The following is a 25,120-nucleotide window of genomic DNA, read 5'->3' as shown; positions in this document are numbered from 1 at the left end:
GGAAAAGGAAATACGATTGCTTCTTCAGAATTTCCTGGAAGGCCAAGTCAACAAAGGGTCAATATGTCAAACGGCTTTAGCATGGCTAAAATAGTCACGCTAAAAATCTGAAACAAAACGGAGGGTTGAGTATTTTGCAACAGTAGCCTCACCATCAAATCGATTCCGTAAACTCCACAATTGATAAGGAGCTATCGTGTCTGGTTTAAATGACTGATCTACAGAAAGCGAGCCCTACAAAAGTATTGTGAGGCATTAATACTGCGCTGTCTCATCAAATAATAAACCAGATGGGTTGTCTAGGTCTTAATGAATTACAAAATGGAATGACTGAAACAGTTTATGAATAACCAGACACATTATATCAACGAGTATCAACAATGCCCTGTACACTTGATACGCAGAAGTTAGATGTTGGATGAGTAGATGGATTGAATCAGTAGCTATAGCAGTGGGATTGGCTTTAAATGTGTCTGATTTGGACTCAGTCGCGACTACTTAGCAGCGCTGCTACACTAACACCAAAGTTTACATTATTGCTGCAAAGACACGGACGGGTAAAACTGGTTGGCCAACGTAGCTAGGGCAGCCAGTCATGTCCTCACTGGGGTAGCTAACCCTAGCACGGTTAGGTTGTTACGCATAAAACATGTATTAAGAGAACAAGTTGACTCACACTGTTGACTGTCAGCATCCATTTACCGGGCTCCGACACTGCGTTTAACGGGCGTGTGAACTGCATGAGAACAAGAATAAACAGCACTTTTGTCAGTAGCACTCGCTCCATGGCGCTGGCCGTTAGTAAGCTACCAGGAACAGGCTACGATGACAACTTTGAGCGCTGCTGTTGTTTCTGTCTTGGTGCGACGTCAGTAAGCAGGAAGATACATTACTTCCTGAATCCATCGTCTGGCAAGGTGCTCAAACGGAAACGCGGAAAACAAACATCCGCCCTCGCCTAAAACAGTGCTAATCTACCCCAGTGGCACCAAAACGGAAAGTAAACGAAAGTAGTCTACCACCTGATTAAGCATCGCCTTTTGTTTGAGATGTCCTCTTTGGAAGGCGTAATGTTGTAGATAATTTCTATATTGTCTATGCACATCCAGTAATTATTTTACAGTAAATAAACCTTACAGATATATTTTTTGTATTAAAAGAACATCCACGAGCTGTTCAAATTAATACACAGTAATATCTACGGACTGAAATATGATTCCTAGAAATGTTATACTACGGTTTATAGGACCCCGCGTCGCATTGCTCAACCTGGACCCTCCCGTGTGGGTGTGGAGCAATGATGATGCATTGAGAAAGAACGTAGATCGCCGCAGAGCAGGTTTTCTAGCAGTTGTAGGAGTGCCTCTCTGTCAGTCTCTTTAAACATCAGCAACGTTGCTGTCCCGGTAAGTAGCCTATCCTTATTAGCTTTTTGACTAAATTCAGCCTTTCCCTAATTTGTCCGGTGGTTTACGGTCGATTATGTTGTTCTTTATGTGTGTTCACATCTGCTGGGAAGTTTTTCCAGCAACATTTGGGATTGTTACGTACTTTCCGTTGAGCTGTTCTGAGATTTAGATTTCTCTTCATGAAGCGTATTTTTTCGTGTTTACGCAGATTTCCTATTAGTTCACCTCTAAAACAGCAATATGTTCCTGGCCAAGAGACTCATTGGAGGCATCCTTGATGTTGTGAGGTACGCCAACATAAATTAGTACACACATGCATACACACACAGACCTAGATTATTACAACTCATACTGGCTATTGATGAACTCTTAGTTTAACTTGCGGCCTTGATGCAAAGTGGGCAAGTCTTATATCTCTTTACTGTTTTCCTTCAACAGCAATATTGATCCAGGTCAATTTGTGCCATCAGACCCTGTAAGTAATCATTTTATCATTATGCTCTCATAGTATGATAGCTTTGGTGCCCTAACCATACTGGAAAGTTTACTCTGTAAACTTTACAGCAGTGTGTCTTTGTGTGACAGTAAGATTCCAGTGAGATGGATATGAATGTATATCTGTGTCTGGGAGCATTTGAGAGTTTCTAACAGTACCCGGTCTGTGTGTGTGTGTCTGTGTGTGTGTGTGTCTTCCAGCCTCCTCCTCGCAGACCGCTGGCCTACGGAGAGCAGAATGAGAGCGAAGAGGTGAAGAGGTTCAGGAAGGTATTTCACCAACTCGCCGGAGATGTGAGTATTGCTATGCTACATGCTAACTCTGACTGCACACTGTGCTGCACACTTACCTATCATACTAAGACAGTACAAACAACCAAGTATTAGGTGTACTATCAAACGTATAACATTAAATATTGAGAATGTAAACAAGCTTGCATTTTTGGAAATGTGTATAAGCTGTTTCTCAGCTTATTCACATCCACTGAAAAGGGCCTAGTCTGATTCAATAGCTGCAGGGAGTCCACCAGAATCACTGCTCAATCGGACCTGATGGGATTCAAGAAATGAGTGACTCACTAAGCAGTAGACACGTTGAGTGAACACACCCGGTGGTGATACAAACACAAGAAAGAATGTTTACTGCCTGTCCTTCCTCTGGTTTCTGTGTTCGACCCCATATCAGTGGTTTGCACCAGGGTTTCAGTTGAACCTGACAGACACTGGAATCAAGAGATAGCAAAGTGGACACATTGTCACTGTTGCACTTCGATCCATTTACATTTAGTCATTTAGCAGATGCTCTTATCCAGAGCGACTTACAGTACGTACAGAGACATTCCCCCGAGGCAAGTAGGGTGAAGTGGACACAACGTCATTTGGCACGGCCGGGAATCGAACTGGCAACCTTCAGATTACTAGCCCGATTCTCTAACCGCTCAGCCAGCTGACACGATCCAACGCATGTGCTTCTGATGTGGGCCTACGTCCCTCTGTGGTTCGTTTAAGTAGCGCTCGCGGTCGTTTTTTTTTTTTTCATACTTAAAAATTACTCGTATTTATCAATGGATTCCATGTCGGCGTGTTTTTCATCCTGGTACACGCCCTGTGTTAAAAAATCTGCATATCTGTCTGTCACTTCTCTCGTTTGTTTGTTTCCTCCCTCCTCCACCCGTCTTCCCCCCCATCTCTCTGATCCTGGGCCCCCCATCTCTCTGATCCTGGGCCCCCCATCTCTCTGATCCTGGGCCCCCCATCTCTCTGATCCTGGGCCCCCCATCTCTCTGATCCTGGGCCCCCCATCTCTCTGATCCTGGAGTATCAGGATGTTGAGGATCCTGACACCCAGCAGAGCTAGCTTGTGGGCCTGCCAGTAGCAGCAGTTGAGAGTGTCATGGTTGCTAGGCAGTAGGAGTTGTTTCATGCTTGATAACGTAACTGTAAAAGAGGAAATTCCAGCTCCCACCCAGCGGTGATTCCCACCCAAACAGTTTCCTCTGAGGATTCCGTGTTCCGGAACCGTCTGTGCTCATGACGGCTGGGCTTCTGTATGTCGACCGCTAGTGGGACGCACAGATGTGAACTCTGAAATGAACAGAGCAATGCTGGAGTAAAATACTGAAGTTTGGTTTAAGATTGGGATGGTGTCGGTTTAGCAACTGGCAAGCTGAGAGACTGGTTCCTCCTCTCTCTCTCGGTCTGTCTCTCTCTCTCTGTCTCTCTCTCTCTGTGTGTGTAAATTCTTGCCATTGTCTGACTGGGCGTTTTCCAGCCTGTGTGTGTGTGTGTGTGTGTGTGTGTGTGTGTGTGTGTGTGTGTGGGTGTGGGTGTGGGTGTGGGTGTGGGTGTGGGTGTGGGTGTGGGTGTGGGTGTGGGTGTGGGTGTGTTGGGTTTGTATAGAGGGGCCTCTCTGAGTCACGGGGATACCAGTTCTGCGAGCAGGCAGACGGCTCTGCTATGTGCAGCTGAAGGTGGTTCAAACACAGGATAATCATCCTCAGACTTTGTCTGGGCCCTCTGCACACGAGGAGCAATAGACTTAAAGACATACCGTCCCTTTGGGTCATTCATTGAACTGAACATGTTGATTGTATTTAACTATCTATTGATGGAATTCAAGACACTAGTTTAGTTGTATGTCATGTCGTAATCGACCAAATCATGTGAGATGGTGTTTCTGAAAGGTTTATCAGATTATTTGCATATGTTAGAAGAGGCACTAACTAATACTCCTTTATTTATCTGTCTCTCTCTTACTCACTCTGTTCAGTTCAGAAAAGGCATCACCTGCATGAAATATATATGTAAATATGAAATTGTAATGATAATAGTAGAAGAATGAACAATAATAGTAATCTCTCTTTCTCTCCCTCTCTCTCTCTCTCTCTCTCTCTCTGTATCTCTCTCTCTGTGTATCTATCCCTTTCTCTCTCTCTCTTTGTATCACTGCATCACTGCCTCTCTCTCTCTCTTTGTATCACTGCATCACTGCCTCTCTCTCTCTCTTTGTATCACTGCATCACTGCCTCTCTCTCTTTGCATCACTGCATCACTGCCTCTCTCTCTCTCTCTTTGTATCACTGCTTCTCTCTCTCTCTTTGTATCACTGCCTCTCTCTCTCTCTCTCTCTCTCTCTCTCTCTCTCAGGACATGGAAGTGAGCCCCAAAGAACTAATGGACATTCTCAACAGGATCCTCGGCAAGCGTGAGTGCTCCTAGAACTGTCTTGTCATCACAGTTCTGTCTTTGCATTCTGTATTCTCAGTATGTGTGTGTGTGGATGTGGATGAATGTGTGTTGGTGTGTATGCACGTGTACATCTACTGAAGTACAGATGGGGATATTAAGACGGACGGATTCTCCATTGAGTCCTGCAGGAGTATGGTAGCTGTTATGGACGTATCCTTTTACCCTATTCACACACACACACACACACACATACACATGCTCACAAAACAGTTAGACCTTTAACCCTGAGCCTGCAGAGTGACAGCACAGGTAAACTGGGCTTCCATGAGTTCAAGTTTCTCTGGGACAACATCAAGAGATGGCAGGTTAGTCCAGTCTGCCCTCAGCCTTGTCTTTGCTATGTAAACAAATGTGCGTACGCAGACATAGGGATTTCCTTGAAAGGTTACACACATCAAAATACACAACAGTGTGTAGCCAGGAGGAGGTGTCAGCTCCGATCTTCCCTCCTCTTGCTTCAGGGCATCTACAAGACTCATGATGAAGACCGCTCAGGCATCATCAGTGCCACAGAGCTGCCCAGGGCCTTTGAGGCTGCAGGTGAGGCCAGACTGGAGGACCTGCCTCGGGTTCATGCCAGTGACGTAACAAGGACGATGTCTTCATTTAGCAGACACTTTTATCCAAATCGATGTGTGTGTGTGTCTGAGGGGGAGGGGGGGGGGGGGTACATCTCTTTATGTGTAGAGATGTACCCTGGTTCTGGTTCTGCTCCTGGTTTTATGGTTCTTGCTCCTGGTTTTATGGTTCTTGCTCCAGTTTTCTTAACCGGAGATGGTCTATATTGATACAAATTAAATTCCTTTGTCATCTGTGTGTCTGTCATCCCTCCATCCCTCACATCTCTCCCCCCCCCCCACATCTCTCCCTCCACCCCCTGATGCCGTCTGTGTCCAGGCTTTCCTCTGAACGACCAGCTGTTCCAGCTGATCATCCGCAGGTACAGCGACGAGCACGGGAACATGGACTTTGATAACTACATCGGCTGCCTGGTCAGACTGGACGCCATGTGCAGTAAGCCTCGCCCCCTTCTCTCATGCCCCCCCCCCCGTGGCGTTCCCTCCTGACTAGTTGGGTCTAGACCTCGGATGAAGGTTGTTGAAACTAACTGTGTGTGTGTGTCTCAGGAGCCTTTAAGACGCTGGACAAGGATAACAATGGAACCATTAAAGTCAACGTACAAGAGGTAGTATAGATTGATTGATTTTTTTGGACTGATTGAGTGATTTGTTGACTATTTGCCATCGATGAAGAACCTGCTGCAGCACGTATGCTGATATTTCTCTGATCTTTGCTTTCAGTGGCTCCAGCTGACCATGTACTCATGAACCTTCAGAGAACCAGCACAGTCATCTCGTCTCTCTCTCCCTCCCTCTCTCTCTACCTTTCAATCTCCCTCCCTCCCTACGTCTCTATCTCCCTCCCTCTCTCTCTCTCCCTCTCTGCTCTTTTAATGTGTTTAAAGCATCATGTCGCCACATTAGTCAAAGCTATGGTGCCAATGTGTGCTATTGCATCCTTTAGTCACCAGAGGGCAGCACTGGCCAACTCCGTTCTGTCATGTGCTCTTTCCAATGATTACAATGTAACTTTCATTAAGTTTCAAAGTAACACGGTGTCTCTTCTTCCTGGACATACTGTTCTGAACTACTTTGTAATGTAGTGTAACATACTCCAATAACCTAAATAAAAAAGCCAGTGTTGATACAAATCAATTATGGTGTCTCCTTTTTATATGAATGATACTCCAAAAGATCGACAATTTAAAGTGGGACCTTTCTCGTCATCTTTTGTTATTATAAAGTCAATTATCGATACTAGATAACTTGAATCCTCTCCATAAAACACGTGGAAAATGCGATGTCTTTCTAAAAGTGTTGTTAGGCTCCAGTCTAGACGTCGTGTAATTGGAAACCGGAAAGAGCTGCCAGGCTATAGCTTACCTGCCTGTTAACGTTTATTTACACACTACATGGAGAACCGAGGGTCGATCACAGCAGCCGCTTGTGACGTGTGCAGGTATCGCACGGTCTCCAGAGCAACCGGAGAGCAAGGAGCTGATACGACAGAGACGGACAAGCGTTAGATCCAATAGGAGGAGCGAACGCGGAACTACGGGGCGTGTCGGCTCTCTTACCTGGGACCTGTGGTCATTTGAGAGGGATGCTTACGGAGCACGGATGAGCGTGCAGGTGTCGGATATTGTGCTCGTGTCAAGTGGATCGGGTGGTTGAAGTCTTACGAAATGGCAGACTGACCGGCTAACAAATACAAGGTAGCCTAAATTTGAAAGAATAAGATGAAAAATGTGTCGGTTGTAGGCTAGTTTAGAGCTTGAAATAAGCTTAAACATAGCTGTGTATTGTTCATTTTATGGGCTTGAAACCTATAGAAATGCACTTTCGTTACGACGAGATCGTTTAAGTGTAAGGTCGTTTTTTTTCTTTCCATTTGGTGTTTGCGTTTATCCGTTTCTGAAAAATAAACAAATAAATAGCCTACATGTAAATAGTGTGGCTATCATTTAACAAGGACTGTCCGGAAATAACAGACAATGCCATCTTGGCTTTTGTGATTTTGTCAACACACCACACATGCATGACCCACAACTTTAATTTGTTCATATTTTTTCTTATATAGCCTCATAATTTACTTATTGAAAAATATTGTCCGACCCGCTTTTAAATGATGTGCAAGGTGGAGGGAATATCTGTGGACATGACTGGCTGATAACATTTGTGTAAAAAAAATTTGCTGAAAGGATGTGATGAATGTATACTTTCAATTACTTAAATGTTTAATATTTTTCAGTAATACGTCAGGGATTAACTCCTGCTTTCTGGGCGTGTTCTCATGACACGCTGTCACTCGCAGCTTGCCTCGAGTCGTGACATTAAAATCTCTGACTTATGTAGTGGCGGCGGCAAAGTTTATTTTGGGGGGCTACGATGGGGCTCAAATCAGCTTCAGTCGGGAGAGCGTGATGTTCAAAAGGTGTGGCTGTAGCCCAACTAGCCATACCCTGCCGGCGCCCATGGACTTATGATGGTTAACACTATTGATGGAGTTGTCTTGATTAAACCTGAGAAAACTGATCTTCACCTTTTTAAAGACGCAATCAAATCTTTGTTATTATGGTTTCCAGATGCCTGCTCTTCTGCAGTCGTACCCCTATGAGTGAAGGAGTCTGGGGGGGAGGGGGGGGGGGGCGGATAGCTGCAGGGGTGCGTGGGCAGGTGGAGGGTGTTGGTTAGGAAGTCTGTCAGAGGGTTCAGGGGAGGTAGGTCTCCGCTCGTTAGGTGTACAGTTACGAAAGGTGATTGTACCACTTAATTGGCTGCTAAAAAGGCTCTCCCTCCCTTCGTCTCTCCATCCTCTCTCAATTTCTCCATCCCTCTCTCCCTCCCTCCTCAATGTACCAGTCTACCCTCTGGCCAGGCCATGAATTAGCTTCCTTCAGCATCCACCTGTTTTAGTTTTTAGTTATCGCTCATGCATTAGAAATCCATTAAATGTGATCCCATTTGTTTGTGATTGACAGCTAGGTCGTTTGTATATGGATAGTCCACCACCACCCCTCTTTCCTTTCTGTCTTTGTTTCTTTCTTTTTCTTTCTTTCCTTCGTTCTTTTTCTGTATTTTCTATCTTCTTTCAGTCTGTTTCCACCCCCCTCTCCCTCGCTCCCTGCCCTGCTTATGCTGGTGGTAGTTAGAGATAATTATAGGAATGCTGCTGTCATGGTCTCCCTCTGAAGAGCGGAGATTGTGAGCAGAAGAAGAAGAAGAAGGAGGCGTAGGGAGGATGGGATGTAGGCTGGGAGGGTGAGATGCAGGCTGGGAGGGTGAGATGCAGGCTGGGAGGGTGGGATGCAGGCTGGGAGGGTGAGATGCAGGCTGGGAGGGTGGGTGGTTGGTTTGCTGGTTGGCAGGTTGGCTGGCTGGGTGGGTGGGTGGGTCTGTATAGGGCTGTATGGATCTGTAAAGAAGTAGAGGCTGTAATTATGTGTGCTAGTGAATGTTCAATGTTTCAATGATCTACTTTTGTCAGACAGATAATTAATTACCCTCCCTGTCTCACAGAGTATTGTAATGTGAAGCAAATGAAAATAAAAATAAACTCTCTCTCTCTTAAGGGTTAAAAACTGGATTTATTTTACTACAACCACAATCTTCTGGAGACAACTACATCCATTCCGTGAAAATCCACAACGCAGATCTGAAACGACGACACCTCCTCCTGGGGGAGACTCATCGTGTTACGGACAGTTCCACCTAACTCCTACGAGAAGCTCCGCCCACCTAAAGCCAAGATGGCCGCCGACGCGCCCTTTAGGACGGAACAGGAAGAGCTTCAGAAAAGAGCCAATCAGGTCACAGATGAGGTAAAGTCATTTACTCACCTCAGACGAACATTCATCTGAAACACCGTCACTCCCAAGTGTCGAGGCATGACACACGCTGGATACCAAACAAACATGGACGCCTGGCTTATAGGGGAGGCTGTCCAGAGGGCTTCCCTAAGGGGATTTGACAGTGAGTCAGCTGTAAACATGAAAACATCAACAAGATGGATGTGAGGGTTAAAATGTGATGTGCTTTCAAATTTGTCTCCGCACACACACACACACACACACGCACACACACACACACACACACACACACACACAGCTCCCCCCAGGCAGATAGTACACTGTTCCCCCGGGTGAGAGGCTAAATGAAGCCAGGGGATGCTCGAAAGGTTAGCTCTGCTTGACACACCTGTACTAGCCAAGCCCGGGGTTACCACGGCGACAGCGTACGGAGGGAGTGTTCTGAGGTGAGGTCATGCTCCCTGAGGGCCGCTGCTTCTCAGCAGGATGCCTCTCAGTCAAAGGTTAATGTAAGTCAGAACCAGGACAACCTCACACAGCCTCACACAGCCTCATACAGCCTCACACAGCCTCACACAGCCTGAAACAGCCTCACACAACCTCTCACAGCCTCACACAGCCTCACACAACCTCACACAGCCTCACACAACCTCACACAGCCTCACACAACCTCACACAGCCTCACACAGCCTCACACAGCCTCACACAGCCTCTCACAGCCTCTCACAGCCCCACACAGCCCCACACAGCCTCTCACAGCCCCACACAGCCTCACCCAGCCTCACACAGCCCCACACAGCCTCACACAGCCTCTCACAGCCCCACACAGCCTCTTACAACCTCACACAGTCTCATATCCTCATAAAGCCTCAAACAGCCTCACTCAACATCAGACAACACCAAACATCTCACAGAGCTATCGTGGAGACAGCACCTCAGTTGTGGGAACTGAACTTAACACACTTCTGACATCTGGGGGGTATTCCAGAAAGCAGGTTATGCAGCATAACCGGACAAGTTAACCCACCAACTGAGATCATTATGTTGCAGCAACCTACTGGCAATGTTGCTACAACGCTGGGTGTCAGCTGGGGAGTTAACTAACCCGGGTATGTCACATGACCTGCTTTCTGGAATACCCCCCTGGACTGTATATTTCTCTGTTTGGCTTTTATTGATCCAAACAATTACATAATAAACACTTGAGACTGTATGCTATTCGATTGAAACCCATACACTGGATAGTATCTGAAAACTAGCTTTAGATGCATATGTTAAACGATAACGGACGATAAGGGAGTCAGATGGCTGAGCGGTTAGGGAATCGGGCTACTAATCTTAAGGTTGTCAGTTTGTTTCCCGGCTGTGAAAAATGGCGTTTGTGTCCATGGGCAAGGCACTTCACCCTACTTGCCTCAGGGGGAATGTCCCTGTACTCACTGTAAGTCGTTCTAGATAAGAGCGTCTGCTAAATGACAAAATGTAACATCTAATACCTGTCCTGTTTGCCCCTCTCTCTCTCTCTCTCTCTCTCTCTCTCTCTCTCTTTCTCTCTCTCTCTCTCTCTCTCTCTCTCTCTCTCTCTCTCTCTCTCTCTCTCCCTCTCTCTCTCCCTCTCTCTCTCTCTCTCTCTCCCTCTGCCTCTCTCTCTCTCTCTCTCTCTCTCCCTAAGTCTCTGGAAAGCACCAGACGCATGATGCAGCTGGTGGAGGAGGTAGGACCCCACACACCTGCCCCTCTCTCTCCCCCCTCTCTCTCACCTGCCCCACACACCTGCCCCTCTCTCTCCCATCTGCCCCACACACCTGCCCCTCTCTCTCCTCCCTCTCTCTCATCTGCCTCACACACCGCCCTCTCTCTCCCCCCTCTCTCTCATCTGCCTCACACACCGCCCTCTCTCTCCCCCCCTCTCTCTCATCTGCCTCACACACCGCCCTCTCTCTCCCCTCTCTCTCTCATCTCCCTCACACACCTCCCTCTCTCTCACCCCTCTCTCACATCTGCCTCACACACATCTCCCTGTTTCACATCTCCCTCTTTTTCTCAAATTCACCATCCTCCTGATTATAAACATCACAGTTACATAATGACATCATTTGTCAGTGGTCTATCATCAAGAAGCTAACTCTTCCCTGGAAAACAGCGTAATCTAATTCCAGGACTCAAGAAACAAGCACCCTAATCTATCTCATCTACTTCCTGTACTGGGGAAAGTGTGTTCTGTGAAGACAAAGAAGCAGGCAGTGTAGTTTATACCATAATAGAGAAAGCCCTGTATTGACACACATATAAGCTCCAGGCCAATCGTTTGTCTTCTAACAATGTTGGCCATCCCCACCCCCCTCCCTTAGCACAAAAGTATGATCACATACAGAGATATTGAACTTTGGGTAAAACACACACACAAACAGAGCTTGGCCATTGACCTCTGGTAGAATTATGCCAAGTGATGAGAAAGAGGGGTGTATTTTTTCAACCCAGTGAGCCGACCTCATCTCTGCCTTTTCTTGGCGTTGTCTCGCTCCATAGCTTCAGGGCGTAAAGTCGTATATGAACTCTTTAGAGACCAGAGAGTATTGTCCCGCCCCATAGCTTCAGGGCATGAAGTGGTAGAGACCAGAGTGTTGCTCCTTGGTTGTGCTCCTGCAGGACGCCACAGGAACACAGACGTTTGACAGTTTGTCTCGTTGTTCTGAAGCTGGTGTAGAAAAAAAGAAAAGAACCAGTAACCCAATCACTCCAATTTAATAAAAGATGCAGGGTATTTTGATCTCTGTTTTCTCTGTCCTCCTCAGAGTAAAGATGCTGGGATCCGGGCTCTGGTGATGCTGGATGAACAAGGAGGTGAGGATCGATCTGTTTCCTGTCTGCTGTAGTTATTTAAATGATCTAACTTTTTTTGTCTTCTTTTTTTATTGTTCGAATTGTATGTGTAGGTATGTGCACAGCGACGCAGGTTGGTTTTCAAGTGGGACTGTTTATTTTAAATATATATAACCGAGGATCCGATCGTTAAATATAACTTCCTTAATAACAAGTGGGAGGGACAGATTTGCAGTTTTTAGAAGCCCCACCCATGTATAATGAAACCTACACACCTGCACTGGACTGTGTGTGTGTTGTGTCTGCGTTTGTCTAAGTATCTCACAGGGTGGACTACAGCGAGAGCTTCTTGGTTGAACAAGGAGAACAAAGGAGAGTTATATAAGGGGGAGTCAGGTGGCTGAGCGGTTAGGGATTCGGGCTAGTAATCAGAAGGTTGCCGGTTCGATTTTGGGCAATGCAAAATGACGTTGTGTCCTTGGGCAAGACACTTCACCCTACTTGCCTCGGAGGGAATGTCCCTGTACTTACTGTAAGTCGCTCTGGATAAGAGTGTCTGCTAAATGAATATAACACCACAGTGATATATAACTATAAGACTAGTCTGATGATCTAGGCCTTCACACGGCGTACTGGGTTGGTTTTCCTAATACTCTCTGCTGCCCCTGTGGGCAGAGCAAGTGGACCGCATCAACGAGGGTCTGGACCAGATCAACCAGGATATGAGGGAGGCGGAAAAAAACCTATCTGACATGTCCAACTGCTGTGGCCTATGTATCTGGCCTCGCACAAAGTACGTCTGATTACCGGTTCCAGCCGGTTTCCACAGTCAGGCTGTTTGTCCGGCTGCAAACCAGCAGGGCCATCCAGTTAGCTGGCACAGCCAGTCGAAGCATGCACTTTTGCTTGCTTCATATCTGTGAAGTCAATGTTTGGGTTTTGAAATATGATTTTCGCATCAACTTGCATCAATCCTGTCACTATCTTTAAGTTACGGGGCTTCGGTGATGAAGCTGTTTTTGTGTTATGACCCCTCCACCCCTCCTTCCCTCTCTTCTCTTCCACCCATTATTTCCTCCTTTCTCCCCCCATGTCCCCCACCCCTACTTCGACCCTTTCTTCCATCTCTCTCTTCTCCATCACCCCCCCCCCCCCCGCGCCCTCCCGTTGTCCAGAGCAACTAGAGCGGATTGAAGAGGGCCTGGACCAGATCAACTCAGACATGAAGGAAGCGGAGAAGAACCTGACAGATCTGGGAAAGTGCTGTGGGCTCTGCTCCTGTGATAAGTAGGTGCTGAGGGTGCCGTGGTTCTGTGGTTCAGTTCCCTGAACTGTGGCTGTATGGTTGTGTTGCAGCATGTTGCTTTGCTGCATCACCTTTCCTGCCCGTTTGTGTGTTGTGTCGTTGTGATGTGAAAGTTGTGTGCAGTTTTTCAGGAAATAATAGACGTTTCCGGGAGATGACATACTACACGATGTTTGTTTGTATAAACACACTCTCCACTGGCACACGGATCACACACACTGAACACTGAAGCTTAGCGTTTGTGTGTGTGTGCTGGTGTGTATATCTGTGTCTGTGCTTGTATGTGTCTCTCAGGCTGAAGAACTTTGAGGAGAGCGAGGCGTATAAGAAAGTTTGGGGGACCAGCCAGGATGGAGTGGTGTCCAGCCAGCCGTCCTCTCGCGTGCTGGATGAGAGAGAGCAGATGATCATGAGTGGAGGGCACATCCGCAGGTAGAGGAGTCGGGATGGGTTAGGGTCAGAGTGTAGATTCACATTCTGCTTCAAATCGACACAAATGCTGGCTACAAATGGGGGTGCTGTAGGTAGAGCTCAGTGGTAAAGTGATTGATCTTGGATCAAGAGGTTGCAAGTTCAAATCACCCCATGTATGTTGCTTTCGTAGGAATAATCTGTTAAATGAATGTATTATTATTTAAAATCAGTTTGTAAACTAGCCATGTAGCACAAGTGTGTTTATAGTTGCTAGGACTGTGTACGTAAGGCTGTGTGTGGGATGTTTACTCTCCTTTAAAACACACAACATGCAGAAGCAGGTACCTGTCACCTGTGCACCTGGTCAAACACAGGATATTATCAAATCCCTTCTAACCCAGGAGCCATATGGGATCTCCCTCTGTCCTGGCCTCATTCACTCAGTCTCTTACAAACACCACATCACCATACCACACCATAAACCTGTCGTCTCACATCCGCAAACAGACCTCGTCTGTGGTGAAAGAACAGGCGATTGTTGGTTATAATTCAAGATATCATGCGCTTGTCTATGATGTACAGGTAGATCTTAATGTTGCCATCCCATCTCTTCATCTAGCCGATGACCTGTCTGTTGGTCTAACTGCCTGTCTGTCCATCTGAAGACCTTTTATCTTTGTCTGTCTGACTGACTGTCTGTCTGACTGTTTGTTTGACTGTCTGACTGACTGTCTGTCTGTGTCTGTCTGTGTATGTTTGACTGACTGTCTGTCTGTTTGACTGTCTGTCTGTCTGTGTATGTTTGACTGACTGTCTGTCTGTTTGACTGTCTGTTTGACTGTCCGTCTGTCTGTGTATGTTTGACTGTCTGTCTGTCTGTTTGTCTGTGTCTGTCTGTTTGACTGTCTGTGTCTGTCTGTTTGACTGTCTGTCTGTCTGTGTATGTTTGACTGTCTGTCTGTCTGTGTCTGTCTGTGTATGTTTGACTGTCTGTCTGTCTGTTTGTCAGGGTGACTGATGACGCGCGGGAGGATGAGATGGAGGAGAACCTGGGTCATGTCGGCAGCATCATTGGAAACTTGAAGAGCATGGCGCTGGACATGGGCAACGAGATCGACACTCAGAACGTCCAGATTGACCGTATACAGGGCAAGGTGGGTTAGACCTGGGCTATCTTAGAGAGCCCTGGGCTATCTTAGAGAGCCCTGGGCTATCTTAGAGACCTGGGCTAGCTCAGAGAGGCTTGGGCTAGCTTAGAAAGGCCTGGGCTAGCTTAGATAGACCTGGGCTATTTTACTAGACTCTGTGGGGGGGGGGGGGGGGGGGGGGGGGGGGGGGGGGGGGGGGGGGGGAGTATTGGAAGTTCTGTTGTTAATAAGCTTCGCATTTATATTTTTCAGGCCATCAACAACGTTGCCCGTATCGATGCGGCCAATCAGAAAGCCAACAATTTGATGAAGAGATAGAGATGCAGTCCCCCCCTTGTCCATCTTGTGCTTGCTCCCTCTGTGCCAATGGATGACTCATCAAAACAACCAGTACACTGCCAAACGACCCTGTATTCACCACCGTTAGGTCAGCTAGGCCCAAACATGGGAAGTAGGCAACACAATTAATACACAAGGATGTGGTCGTTATAGTAAACTCCTTACTTGATAACTCAAATATAAAGCGTTTTCAATCTGTGGACAGGTAACATTTCAAGGGGTTACATCCAACATGACCAGTTTTACAGAAAATAGGTTTTACAGCTTTGTAGTTGCAATTAGGACACACAGCTAACCAGGGTCGGACTGGCCGTTTGGAGATTTCCCTAACGGCCAGTCAAACGGCCGCTGCATAATGCAAAAAATAATAATACACGGCCGTGGGGCCGGTCTGCGTTTCAAAGTCCCAGGCCGTGCTTCAGTCCCAGTCCTGACCTGCAGCTAAACTCACGGCCACAGACATCGCAGACACAAGGAAGCAGCACACTCTCTACTGCTACCTGTTGGTCAGACGTATGTTTGTCACACTTTCTCAAGGCTGCGATGGTAGAGGTAGTATGTTTGGATCCTTCCAGAAGACTGAAATTGGGGCAGCAGCAGTTATTGTACACTTTCGAAACTCAGTTTCTCAAATGGTTCACTGAATGCCATTCAGTGCTTTTTAAAATCACGTTGGTTTGTCACGGGACTCATCTATGGTCAGGAGCATTACCTGCTCTGCTCTGTCTTTAGCGTAGGACTAAACTGTTGAAAATGTGGTGTACTGTTTTATACAACAACTCCAAAGACAAAAAAATTATAACAATCATGTAAATAATATCTATGTTTGAGTTTAAGCTGGTCGCTGGTATTGTCTCAGTTCATCAGCCTATTGTATATCTTCATTCTGTATTGTATATTCTCATGTTGTGTCTGACTCCATAGAAGAAGGCTTATAAGCCCTAGATCCTCATTAGATGTGCCACATGGTAAACAATACCATGTCCTATTCACTGTACCGAGATTGAGGCCATGTATTGATGAAGTAGATGAACTAAGATGTGCATTGTTAAACTGAGTTTACTTTAAACTATTGTTGTAAAACACTTATTGTCTATAACATTTCCACCGTTCTGGTGACAATAACCAAGTTCTCTGATTGTAACGAAGGGTTAAGAATTCAGGTCATGACTCAAGAGCCAACCTCCTTTGACCACCACCGGACAAGGATATTTTATGACGACCATCTTCTTCTCTGGGTTTTATTGGCAGTTGACATCCCTCATGTTGCATTACTACCATCTGCTGGTTTAGTTATATCCCGCTCAGTCCATATTTTCAGATTCTGATTATCTGTTTGAAAGACAAGGGGGGCGTGCCTCCGTGGAACGGTCATTTATTTGCTTGGTTGCTGATTAGCTTACGTCTAAATTTGTTTGAGTAGTTAGAATATTTACCAGAGATGGAGAAAGCCGGAGAATGTTTACCAGAGATGGAGAAAGCCGGAACAGCAACATTTCCTTGCTACACTGAGCCGGCTATGCGAGGCCCAAGATGGACGCGGTGGCTAACATCTTTCGAGTTGTATGCCGATGGTAGTGATGTGTCGTTCGTGAACGATTCGTTCATTTTGAACGAATCCTTATAAGGACTCGGGAGTAACGAGTCCTCTCAACGAGTGATTCGTTCATTTCCCGACTCGGTCTTTCTACGAGTCTTTGGATCATTTTTCACGTGACCTGCATAGGCTCTGTAGCTAGAGGAAACGAACGATTCGTTCCTTTCCCGACTCGGTCTTTCTACGAGTCTTTGGATCATTTTTCACGTGACCTGCATAGGCTCTGTAGCTAGAGGAAACGAATGATTAGTTCCTTCCCCGACTCGGTCTTTCTACGAGTCTTTGGATCCTTTTTTCACGTGACCCGCATTGTATTTTTTAGTAGAGGAAACAGTTTCCTTATTCCCTTTCGCGTGGCCGCTGTTTTAGTAAGACGTGAATGAATGATATTCGCTCAAGTCATCATACTGACTGGTTTTGTTATTTTCACTTTACATTTACACTTACAGTTTAGTGCAGTGTAATTGTTTGACGTGATAATTAAATGCTAGTGTGATAATACATGACCAAATCATACAACCTCATGATACATTATTTTAATGCAGGAATTTATTTTGAAATAGTATTTGCTGGTGCACATGTCATGCACTAACCTACAGTGGACGTATAGGGGCTATACGTCCTTTGCAGTGGACGTATAGTTATTTTCACCCCCAAGTGCAGTGTAATTGTTTGACGTGATAATTAAATGCTAGTGTGATAATACATGACCAAATCATACAACCTCATGATACATTATTTTAATGCAGGAATTTATTTTGAAATAGTATTTGCTGGTGCACATGTCATGCACCCCCCCCCCCCCCCCCCCCCCCCCCCTGAAATGAACAAATGACTCGAAAAAAGATTCGTTCATTTTACTGAACGAGATTCAAAGAACCGAATCAGCAAAAAGAACCGAACTTCCCATCACTACTACACAATGAATGGTGGTACTCATTATCCTTCTAGTTCTGTGTGTGTGTGTGCGTGTCTGTGTGTGTGTGTGTGTGTGTGTGTGTGTCATACCTGGGAATGGGCCCTTCCTAACACACTGCTCCTGAGTTCAGTCTTGCCTCTGTTTTGGAAAGGTCTCTCCTTTAGTGTATTATTTCAGTCTGGCAGAGGCTTCTCAGATTGGCATTATGGAGAGACCGGTGGCTCTGGCAGGTATCTGGTCTCTGTCAGATTCTGATGACCTTAGGCCTTTAGGTTTACTAAATAATAAGTCTATGCCTTTGACGCTTGGTCTAAATACGACTATGGTCCCTCACTGATCATCGCGATGCCAGACTAGGTGGCAGTATTTTCTACAATCAATACGGTGTCTGCAAACCTGTGCTTTAGCGCTTGCCGTATTCACCGCGGGAATACGTTCTGTAGGTAGGCATGTACGGTGGTGTTTTCCCACCACACTTACAAGTTAAAAGTGTGAAGTTGTTACGGCTTTAGACGCAAACATTTGGAAAATATATCCGGTTGACAGCGGGTTTGTGGGCTAATTTAATAATCACCGAAAGGAAATTGTATGTGCTGTAGATTGGGTAATTCGTCGCATTATTCATTTATTTTATGAAGTCAGAAACAAGACAACTGTAAAAATCACTTTCTTGCTCTTTATCCTAAACTGAAGTGTTAAGAGGACGGTACTCCTAATTATATGGCGACGTGTAAAGGTAAAAATGCGATCAAACAATGATGGAAGTCAGATTTCTAAATAACCTGTCGAAGAGGTGAATGCACAGTAGTGAAGTACATTTTGTAGCAACCGGCTGTTTGTAGAGTTTACATCGGGGCAAGTTCCATTACGTGAAAACAACAAGGGGGGGGGGGGGGGGGGGGTGTCTCTGCTCTGGCCCAAGTTTGACATCTGCTTTGCAACGTTGTAGTCTGAAGCGTATCACACCGGTATCGTCTGTCAAGTACGCACATCACAGTAGTAGCCTCTATGCAGGCTAAAACTATGTATTTAGCAAACGCTTTCATCCAAAGAGACAAACTGTAGCCTACAAGGGGGGTTGGGTTGAACCTGCAAACTGTGGATCTGTAGTCAAACGTCATACTGCTGAGAACCCACATTTGTAACGTGATAGGCTAATGTAAAAATAACACAAATGGTGAAATGTGTGTGTCTCTCAGACAGGGGTGAAGAGGATGCAAGTCCAATAGAGCAGAGTCACGTGGGAGCCTTCCAGTCTTTCAGATCAGTCCTTCCTTCGTTGGATCCCCCCTCGGATGACTCCCCTGAGACCGCCTGCTTAGTCACAAGGACTTCCCCTTCCTCCAACCCTATAGCCCCCTCCTCTCCCTCAACATCTCACCCACACTCATTCTCAGACCCCCCTCCGCCCCCCCCATACCCCTCCTCCTCCTCTATCCCCACACACTCGTTCCCTGCCTTCCCCTCTTCATCATCCTACCCCCTTTCATCTTACCCGGCTTCCTCCATCCGCCCCGCCTCTCCGCACACCTCCCTCCCCTCTCTCCTCCCCTCCTCCTCCCCCCTCCATCCCACGCCAAGCAGGCAACTCTCTCAGCCCAGGCTGGGTGTGGAGCACCTGGAGGAGCTGTCTCACTGTGCCTCCGTCAGCCTGGAGGAGCAGCACCAGGGCAGGCTGGTGCTGGGGGAAGTGGCCCGGTCCCTGGGGTCCCTGGCCGTGTCGCTGCAGGGCCTGGTGGAGACCCAGAAGGAGTTTTCCCACGACTCCCTGAAGATGCAGAGAGAGATGGTGGACACGCTTAGACAGTTCTCTACCAACGCTCTCTCGCTGCTCAGGCACAAGGTCGATGGACATCCGCCTCTTTAACGCGTGCACACATGGACGTACACACGCGTGTGGACGCACACAGTGGGTGATGGGCGTGTCTGATCACCTGTGCTGCTGACAGTGTGACAAGGCTAATAACATGTGACTTTGTGCATTGTGCCGTTTTGTTTATATGATCAAAATAGTTATTTTAACAGGAATGTGTTGAACTTATATTTTCTTGTTCTCAAATGTTGCCTGTGAGCCAGTCGAGTATATATGAACCTGAAGCCAAAGGAGCCCAGATCTGATAACCTCTGTACTGTGGCCCTATTTAGTTTAGAAAACATCCTTTTCCAGATTTTCTATATTGAGATGCTTAGAAAATACAGTTACTGTATGGGCCTACTTGTGTTACATTCATTTTATGATTATTTTCCAATAATAAAATATTTTTTTTGAAACGTGTTCTTGGGGTACTATCAATGAGTAGCCTAAACGAGTGACTGGTTGGTTTGTTGGTGTGAGTGGGTAGGTAATGTACAGGTGAGTGATTTGGGTAGGTAACATACAGGTGAGTGATTTGGGTAGGTAACATGCAGGTGAGGGAGTTGGTTAGGTAGGTAACATACAGGTGAGTGATTTGGGTAGGTAACATACAGGTGAGTGATTTGGGTAGGTAACATGCAGGTGAGGGAGTTGGTTAGGTAGGTAACATACAGGTGAATGATTTGGGTAGGTAACATGCAGGTGAGTGATTTGGGTAGGTAGGTAGGTAACATGCAGGTGAGTGATTTGGGTAGGTAGGTAACATACAGGTGAATGATTTGGGTAGGTAACATGCAGGTGAGTGATTTGGGTAGGTTGGTAACATACAGGTGAATAATATGGGTAGGTTGGTAACATACAGGTGAATAATATGGGTAGGTAGGTAACATACAGGTGAATAATATGGATAGGTTGGTAACATACAGGTGAATAATATGGGTAGGTTGGTAACATACAGGTGAATAATATGGGTAGGTTGGTAACATACAGGTGAATAATATGGGTAGGTAGCAGAGATGAATAAAGTTACGTGTTCGTGTTTCCGGGGTCTCCCCATCGCAGTCCCATTGAAAAGGGAGCTACAACTTTAAGACAGGTAATCCATGTTCAGCTGTAACCTGAGCTGGCTCTTTAATAAATCATGGAGCCTGCTCCTCATCATACCAGCTCGCTGCTGTTTGCCCTTTGAAGGACGGAACCACCAAGCAGAGACCAAAGATAAACCACCAGTCTTCTCTTGTTTTGTTTACTTTTCATTAGTTGTGACCATCTGTGTGAAGGCATCTCATCACCATGACTCCCGAGTAGTGAGTAGTGAGGGTAGTTGTTGGTTGACGTGGTTGTTGGTGTTGATCTCGTGTCGCGTTTGAGTTCTTGTTGTTTTTAAGAGATCTAAACTGCCCATTTGGATCAGTAGAGACTGGAGAGCTCTTCTTGGATCGGAGACTTCTTAGGCCAGTTGCTGTCGTCTTCTAACTTCCAGTATCAGGTTTTAAACAAGGCCCTGCCGAGTCCTGAATTTCAAGGATCTCTTTATCCAGAACGGCACTGGGTGTTGAAAGATACACAGAAAGATAACTTTTAAAAGGCTGTATGTATCTGAATCTGTTAAATCTTTTAAACAGAGCCTGGTAGGTGTGTAGCTGTGTGTGTCTCCCTCTGGGTTTTCAGGCATGTCTTTGACCTGCTGATGTCCACTAAGAATGTCTTTGACCTGCTGATGTCCACTAAGAATGTCTTTGACCTGCTGATGTCCACTAAGAATGTCTTTGACCTGCTGATGTCCACTAAGAATGTCTTTGACCTGCTGATGTCCACTAAGAATGCCGTGTTGTCTTCCTACAGTGACTACCTGTTTAAGCTCCTTCTGATTGGAGACTCTGGCGTTGGCAAGTCCTGTCTGCTCCTGCGATTCGCAGTAGGTACTTTATTATTTATGACTTTATTACCCAAGCTAGCCCAGAGACTTCCAACCAAACTTCTTCCTATATATAGCTGACTCATATATCCTGGTTCTTGTCCTGGTCCAAAGTAGCATTGTACACCATTTAAATGCTTTTTGCCCAAGTAGAAATAAACGCTAGAACAGCGAGTCCCTACCTGTGGGCTGCGGCCCACCTGTGGTTTGCTAGGGTACTACAGGTGGGCCGCCAATCCAATGAAAGCTAAAGAATGAAAAATGAATAAATATCCAAATATTTATAAATACTGTTCCTAAACTATTATTAAAATGCTTACTAATGAAAAAATTACATTTTGCCTTTAATTTATCATGACTGAAAGTTACAATTGGCACATTGACGAAAGACCAACTGAGATTGAGACGGACTTCCGCCTTCACTTGCATACGCCCACTTCAATCCACTAGGCACGCATCACTCCCGCATATTATATAAACCAAGGCAAATCATTTCCGGTAGGTCTAGTTAGTTTTCAAACACAAAATGGCGGGTTTTCCGAGGAGTTCGGTTTGCCTTACCAAAATGGCAATCAACGATGTATATTGGAGTCTATGTTGCTGGCCTTTAAGCAAGAGAGAGAAGGGGTACAAATTGTACGTTTTGAGCTATATATTTTTGGGCATTTTCCAGGCTTTATTGGACAGTTGAAGTACAGGGTTAGGGTTACACAGGAAGGGCACAAAGACAGAGCAAGGGGAATATTTGCAGCCCAGGGCCCAGTCTACAGGGTACGCACGCTAATCGAATCCAGTGAGCTACCGGGTTGCCCCCTTTCAGGAAGCTTGAACGCAGTCTGGAGCCTGCTGTGAGAGTGTGTGACTGACAGGTTGTGATCTGGGGGTTTATCCTGCAGGATGACACGTACACTGAGAGTTACATCAGCACCATCGGGGTGGACTTCAAGATCAGAACCATTGAGATGGAGGGCAAGACCGTGAAGCTGCAGATCGTGAGTTTGTGTTTGTGTCGAAAGATTACGTTTTCGACAACATTTAGACCGTTTTGAAAATGCCTTCAGTGGGTAAGTAATGTCCTGAACTGTGTCGGCCGGGTTCAGCTGTGTGCGTCTCTTTTTGGTTCCCCAGTGGGACACGGCTGGCCAGGAAAGGTTCCGCACCATCACATCCAGCTACTACAGAGGAGCCCATGGCATCATCATTGTTTATGATGTCACTGATCAGGTGAGTGATGGAATAACCATACGGCTAGAAGAAAAGTACCGTAACAATCTTCAAGGCCAATTTGAACACTTTCGATCTGAACGAGTAAGCTAATTATAAGGATGTAAGTGGCAATACTTGCCCTTTGGCTGGTTGTTACAATTAAATTGCTTTAATATGCCTAGTCTATCCAGATATCTTTAAATGTGAAGGTGTGGACTGAACATCCTTTAGAGACTGAAACAGAATATTGACAGAATAATAAACTAAAGCTTCAATTTCAAAGTTTCAATTTTTTTTTGGCACTTAAATTCACCCCCAAAATAGAATCTTAATGTCAAATTCACAGTCTACTTCCAGTCACCTAGCCAACTACTCTATCACCAACCTCTATAGCTACCTTGTGTCCAGTAAACAAGAATATACTCTAAGATGAATATCCTCTTGTTTGTAGGCTCTCCTGCTTCTGTTCAAGTCTTGTGAAGTCTTGTGATGTCTTGTGATGTCTTGTGATGTCTTGTGAAGGAGTCGTTCAACAACGTTAAGCAGTGGTTGGAGGAGATCGATCGCTACGCCTGCGAGAACGTCTCCAAGCTGCTGGTGGGAAACAAGTGTGACCTCACCTCCAAGAAGGTGGTGGACTACGCTACAGCTCAGGTGTGTGTGTGTGTGTGTGTTTGTCTGTCTGTCTGTGTGTGTGTCTGTCTGTCTGTCTGTCTGTCTGTCTGTCTGTGTGTGTGTGTGTGTGTGTGTCTGTCTGTGTGTGTGTGTGTGTGTGTGTGTGTGTGTGTGTGTGTCTGTCTGTCTGTCTGTCTGTCTGTCTGTCTGTGTGTGTGTCTGTTTGTGTGTGTGTGTGTGTGTCTGTCTGTGTGTGTGTCTATTTGTGTGTGTGTGTGTGTGTGTGTGTGTGCGTGTGTGTGTCTGTCTGTGTGTCTGTCTGTCTGTCTGTCTGTGTGTGTGTGTGTGTGTGTGTGTGTGTGTGTGTGTGCGTGTGTGTGTCTGTCTGTGTGTCTGTCTGTCTGTCTGTCTGTGTGTGTGTGTGTGTGTGTGTGTGTGTGTGTGTGTGTGTATGTCTGTCTGTCTGTCTGTCTGTCTGTCTGATTGTGTGTCTGTGTCCTTTAGGAATGTTCAGCCTCAAAATGTCTGTTGAAAGCCCGGTTGCAATTACAGGAATTTGCAGCGTCCATCAAGGTTCCCTTCCTGGAAACGAGCGCAAAGAACGCCGACAACGTGGAGAGGTCCTTCCTCACCATGGCAGCAGAGATTCAGAAGAGACTGGGCAGCGAAGGGGTCCAGAACGAGGCGGTCAAGGCCAGCTCCAAGATCAACAGCGCCCCCCTCTGGCCTGGAGGAGACAAACCCTCAGCACAGGAGGCCAACAATTGTTGCTAACGCCATTCCAGACAAGTCTCCTTTTCCCTGTCTCTCTGTCCCAACTGCATTTCTTCAGACCAGCAAGGGTAGAAGATCTTAAAAGGAAAATACATGGAATTTGAAATCTGAAACTTGCAGCTCAGTGTATTTTGTACTGTGAGTCAACTCTTGACTGAGAAGAGAGTGTGTGCTGACATGATTACAGAACTGGGGCTCAGGGATAGGCCTAATATATATTGCAGCTCAACCCCTCGACTTAAAAATTGTGACCAACTTAAAAAACTACCTACATACCATTAACAAAAAGATGTATAGCTTTAAGTAATATTTCTGAGACTTAATGTTGCCCTCCAGTAAGATAAATATTACAATCAAGTGGTATCCATATGAGAAAGTGTCATGAATTTTCTCCATTGTTTACCGTCGAATTGGAGAAGAGGACGCATATAATTAATTTGTATTCCGATATCAACACATTGTAAATTCTTGTGTTATAGATAACGTTTGTAAAACATGTTGACATTTTTCATTCCACAAAAAGATTATCCAAACAGGTGCCTTTTGCGTTTAACAATTTGATCAATGTTTGTTGTGTGTTTATCAATAAATGTCATAGTAGTCTATACAGTCATTTGTTTTGGTCGGAGAAATGTGAATGTGACTCTTAGAACCACTTTTTCCCCAGTGGTACAGTAGGTTCTGTACATTGAGAGAGCATTCAGTCTTACATTATTTAATCATGCCATCTTGTGGCCAGTCTATGTAATGCCGCAGTTTTTAATTATCATAATATTATTTTTCTTGTTTACTGGCAACAAATGTACTTAGAGGTGTTGGTGATAAATTAGTTAACTAATACGTAATTGGAAGTAGGAAGTGGAAGCAAGGACATTGAAATCAATCAATTTTGCATGAGCATTTAAGTCCGGAGCATTTAATTCAGAGGTCTGAGATTTAAACTTTAGATACTTTAGGTAATATTGTTCTCTGTACGGTGTTTTTTAGTGAACGTGATAAAACGTTGACTGAGGGCACTGCCATCAATTATAATGGACATTTTGGATTGCATTCGAAGGTCAACGCTATCTTTTCTCCGATTGGAGCAAATGGTTTTAGCACCCCCCAAGTTTCTACCACATGGTCTGTCTGGAAATCTATTGGATTTTACATCCGTCCTTCAAAGTATCGCAAGCCAATCGGCCG

The 25,120-nt window shown here is 45.7% G+C and overlaps 4 protein-coding genes across 11 annotated transcripts; all 4 read left to right on the top strand.

Moving 5' to 3' along the window:
- The first annotated feature begins 1,286 nt into the window (after positions 1 to 1,286).
- LOC124478167 (calpain small subunit 1-like) lies at positions 1,287 to 6,363 on the top strand. 2 transcript variants are annotated; one of them, XM_047036340.1, is made up of 11 exons: positions 1,287 to 1,406; positions 1,618 to 1,696; positions 1,848 to 1,884; positions 2,106 to 2,198; positions 4,551 to 4,608; positions 4,738 to 4,802; positions 4,889 to 4,957; positions 5,114 to 5,192; positions 5,550 to 5,666; positions 5,780 to 5,838; positions 5,954 to 6,363. In XM_047036340.1, exons 2-11 carry the CDS (start codon positions 1,650 to 1,652, stop codon positions 5,978 to 5,980), a joined length of 651 nt encoding a protein of 216 aa, XP_046892296.1. In that variant the 5' UTR covers positions 1,287 to 1,406; positions 1,618 to 1,649; the 3' UTR covers positions 5,981 to 6,363. The 2 variants fall into 2 exon arrangements, with proteins under 2 accessions (XP_046892296.1, XP_046892295.1); XM_047036339.1 differs by having other exon boundaries at positions 1,296 to 1,406; positions 4,889 to 5,192.
- A 451-nt stretch (positions 6,364 to 6,814) lies between these two features.
- zgc:101731 (SNARE_SNAP25N and SNARE_SNAP23C domain-containing protein) lies at positions 6,815 to 16,698 on the top strand. The gene is made up of 8 exons (XM_047036595.1): positions 6,815 to 6,927; positions 8,785 to 9,033; positions 10,694 to 10,735; positions 11,817 to 11,865; positions 13,020 to 13,131; positions 13,445 to 13,582; positions 14,574 to 14,718; positions 14,965 to 16,698. The coding sequence occupies exons 2-8, from the start codon at positions 8,962 to 8,964 to the stop codon at positions 15,028 to 15,030; spliced, it is 624 nt and encodes a 207-aa protein (XP_046892551.1). The 5' UTR covers positions 6,815 to 6,927; positions 8,785 to 8,961; the 3' UTR covers positions 15,031 to 16,698.
- An 871-nt stretch (positions 16,699 to 17,569) lies between these two features.
- Positions 17,570 to 19,842, top strand: LOC124477733 (pectinesterase inhibitor 10-like). Of its 5 annotated transcripts, none has more exons than XM_047035718.1 (3): positions 17,570 to 18,116; positions 18,261 to 18,303; positions 18,767 to 19,842. In XM_047035718.1, exons 2-3 carry the CDS (start codon positions 18,288 to 18,290, stop codon positions 19,432 to 19,434), a joined length of 684 nt encoding a protein of 227 aa, XP_046891674.1. In that variant the 5' UTR covers positions 17,570 to 18,116; positions 18,261 to 18,287; the 3' UTR covers positions 19,435 to 19,842. The 5 variants fall into 5 exon arrangements, 4 of the variants coding, with proteins under 4 accessions (XP_046891674.1, XP_046891671.1, XP_046891672.1 ...); XM_047035715.1 differs by having other exon boundaries at positions 17,570 to 18,153; XM_047035716.1 differs by having other exon boundaries at positions 17,570 to 18,171.
- Positions 19,843 to 20,576: 734 nt separating this feature from the next.
- zgc:171927 (uncharacterized protein LOC100124616 homolog) lies at positions 20,577 to 24,468 on the top strand. 3 transcript variants are annotated; one of them, XM_047035781.1, is made up of 6 exons: positions 20,577 to 20,729; positions 21,268 to 21,340; positions 22,237 to 22,332; positions 22,469 to 22,564; positions 23,069 to 23,200; positions 23,735 to 24,468. In XM_047035781.1, the coding sequence occupies exons 1-6, from the start codon at positions 20,716 to 20,718 to the stop codon at positions 23,933 to 23,935; spliced, it is 612 nt and encodes a 203-aa protein (XP_046891737.1). In that variant the 5' UTR covers positions 20,577 to 20,715; the 3' UTR covers positions 23,936 to 24,468. The 3 variants fall into 3 exon arrangements, with proteins under 3 accessions (XP_046891737.1, XP_046891736.1, XP_046891735.1); XM_047035780.1 differs by having other exon boundaries at positions 23,714 to 24,468; XM_047035779.1 differs by lacking the exons at positions 20,577 to 20,729; positions 21,268 to 21,340 and adding an exon at positions 21,877 to 22,111 and having other exon boundaries at positions 23,714 to 24,468.
- Positions 24,469 to 25,120: the final 652 nt, after the last annotated feature.

Source organism: Hypomesus transpacificus, chromosome 15 (genome assembly GCF_021917145.1).
Source record: "Hypomesus transpacificus isolate Combined female chromosome 15, fHypTra1, whole genome shotgun sequence".
Taxonomy (NCBI): domain Eukaryota; kingdom Metazoa; phylum Chordata; class Actinopteri; order Osmeriformes; family Osmeridae; genus Hypomesus; species Hypomesus transpacificus.
Note: the sequence above shows the minus strand (reverse complement) of the source record. Positions and strands in the feature narration are given on the sequence as shown.

What these genes read in the sequence shown, in the direction of transcription:
- LOC124478167 (XM_047036339.1), top strand. Translation starts at nt 1,650, where the DNA reads ATGTTCCTGGCCAAGAGACTCATTGGAGGCATCCTTGATGTTGTGAG. An exon ending in AATTTGTGCCATCAGACCCT is followed by an intron (nt 1,885 to 2,105) that starts GTAAGTAATCAT and finishes TGTGTCTTCCAG; the next exon opens with CCTCCTCCTCGCAGACCGCT. An exon ending in CAGACTGGACGCCATGTGCA is followed by an intron (nt 5,667 to 5,779) that starts GTAAGCCTCGCC and finishes TGTGTGTCTCAG; the next exon opens with GAGCCTTTAAGACGCTGGAC.
- zgc:101731 (XM_047036595.1), top strand. Translation starts at nt 8,962, where the DNA reads ATGGCCGCCGACGCGCCCTTTAGGACGGAACAGGAAGAGCTTCAGAAA. An exon ending in TGATGCAGCTGGTGGAGGAG is followed by an intron (nt 10,736 to 11,816) that starts GTAGGACCCCAC and finishes TGTCCTCCTCAG; the next exon opens with AGTAAAGATGCTGGGATCCG. An exon ending in GGGCTCTGCTCCTGTGATAA is followed by an intron (nt 13,132 to 13,444) that starts GTAGGTGCTGAG and finishes TGTGTCTCTCAG; the next exon opens with GCTGAAGAACTTTGAGGAGA.
- zgc:171927 (XM_047035779.1), top strand. Translation starts at nt 21,935, where the DNA reads ATGTTGCTGGCCTTTAAGCAAGAGAGAGAAGGGGTACAAATTGTACGT. An exon ending in CCCAGGGCCCAGTCTACAGG is followed by an intron (nt 22,112 to 22,236) that starts GTACGCACGCTA and finishes TTTATCCTGCAG; the next exon opens with GATGACACGTACACTGAGAG. An exon ending in TGGACTACGCTACAGCTCAG is followed by an intron (nt 23,201 to 23,713) that starts GTGTGTGTGTGT and finishes TTGCAATTACAG; the next exon opens with GAATTTGCAGCGTCCATCAA.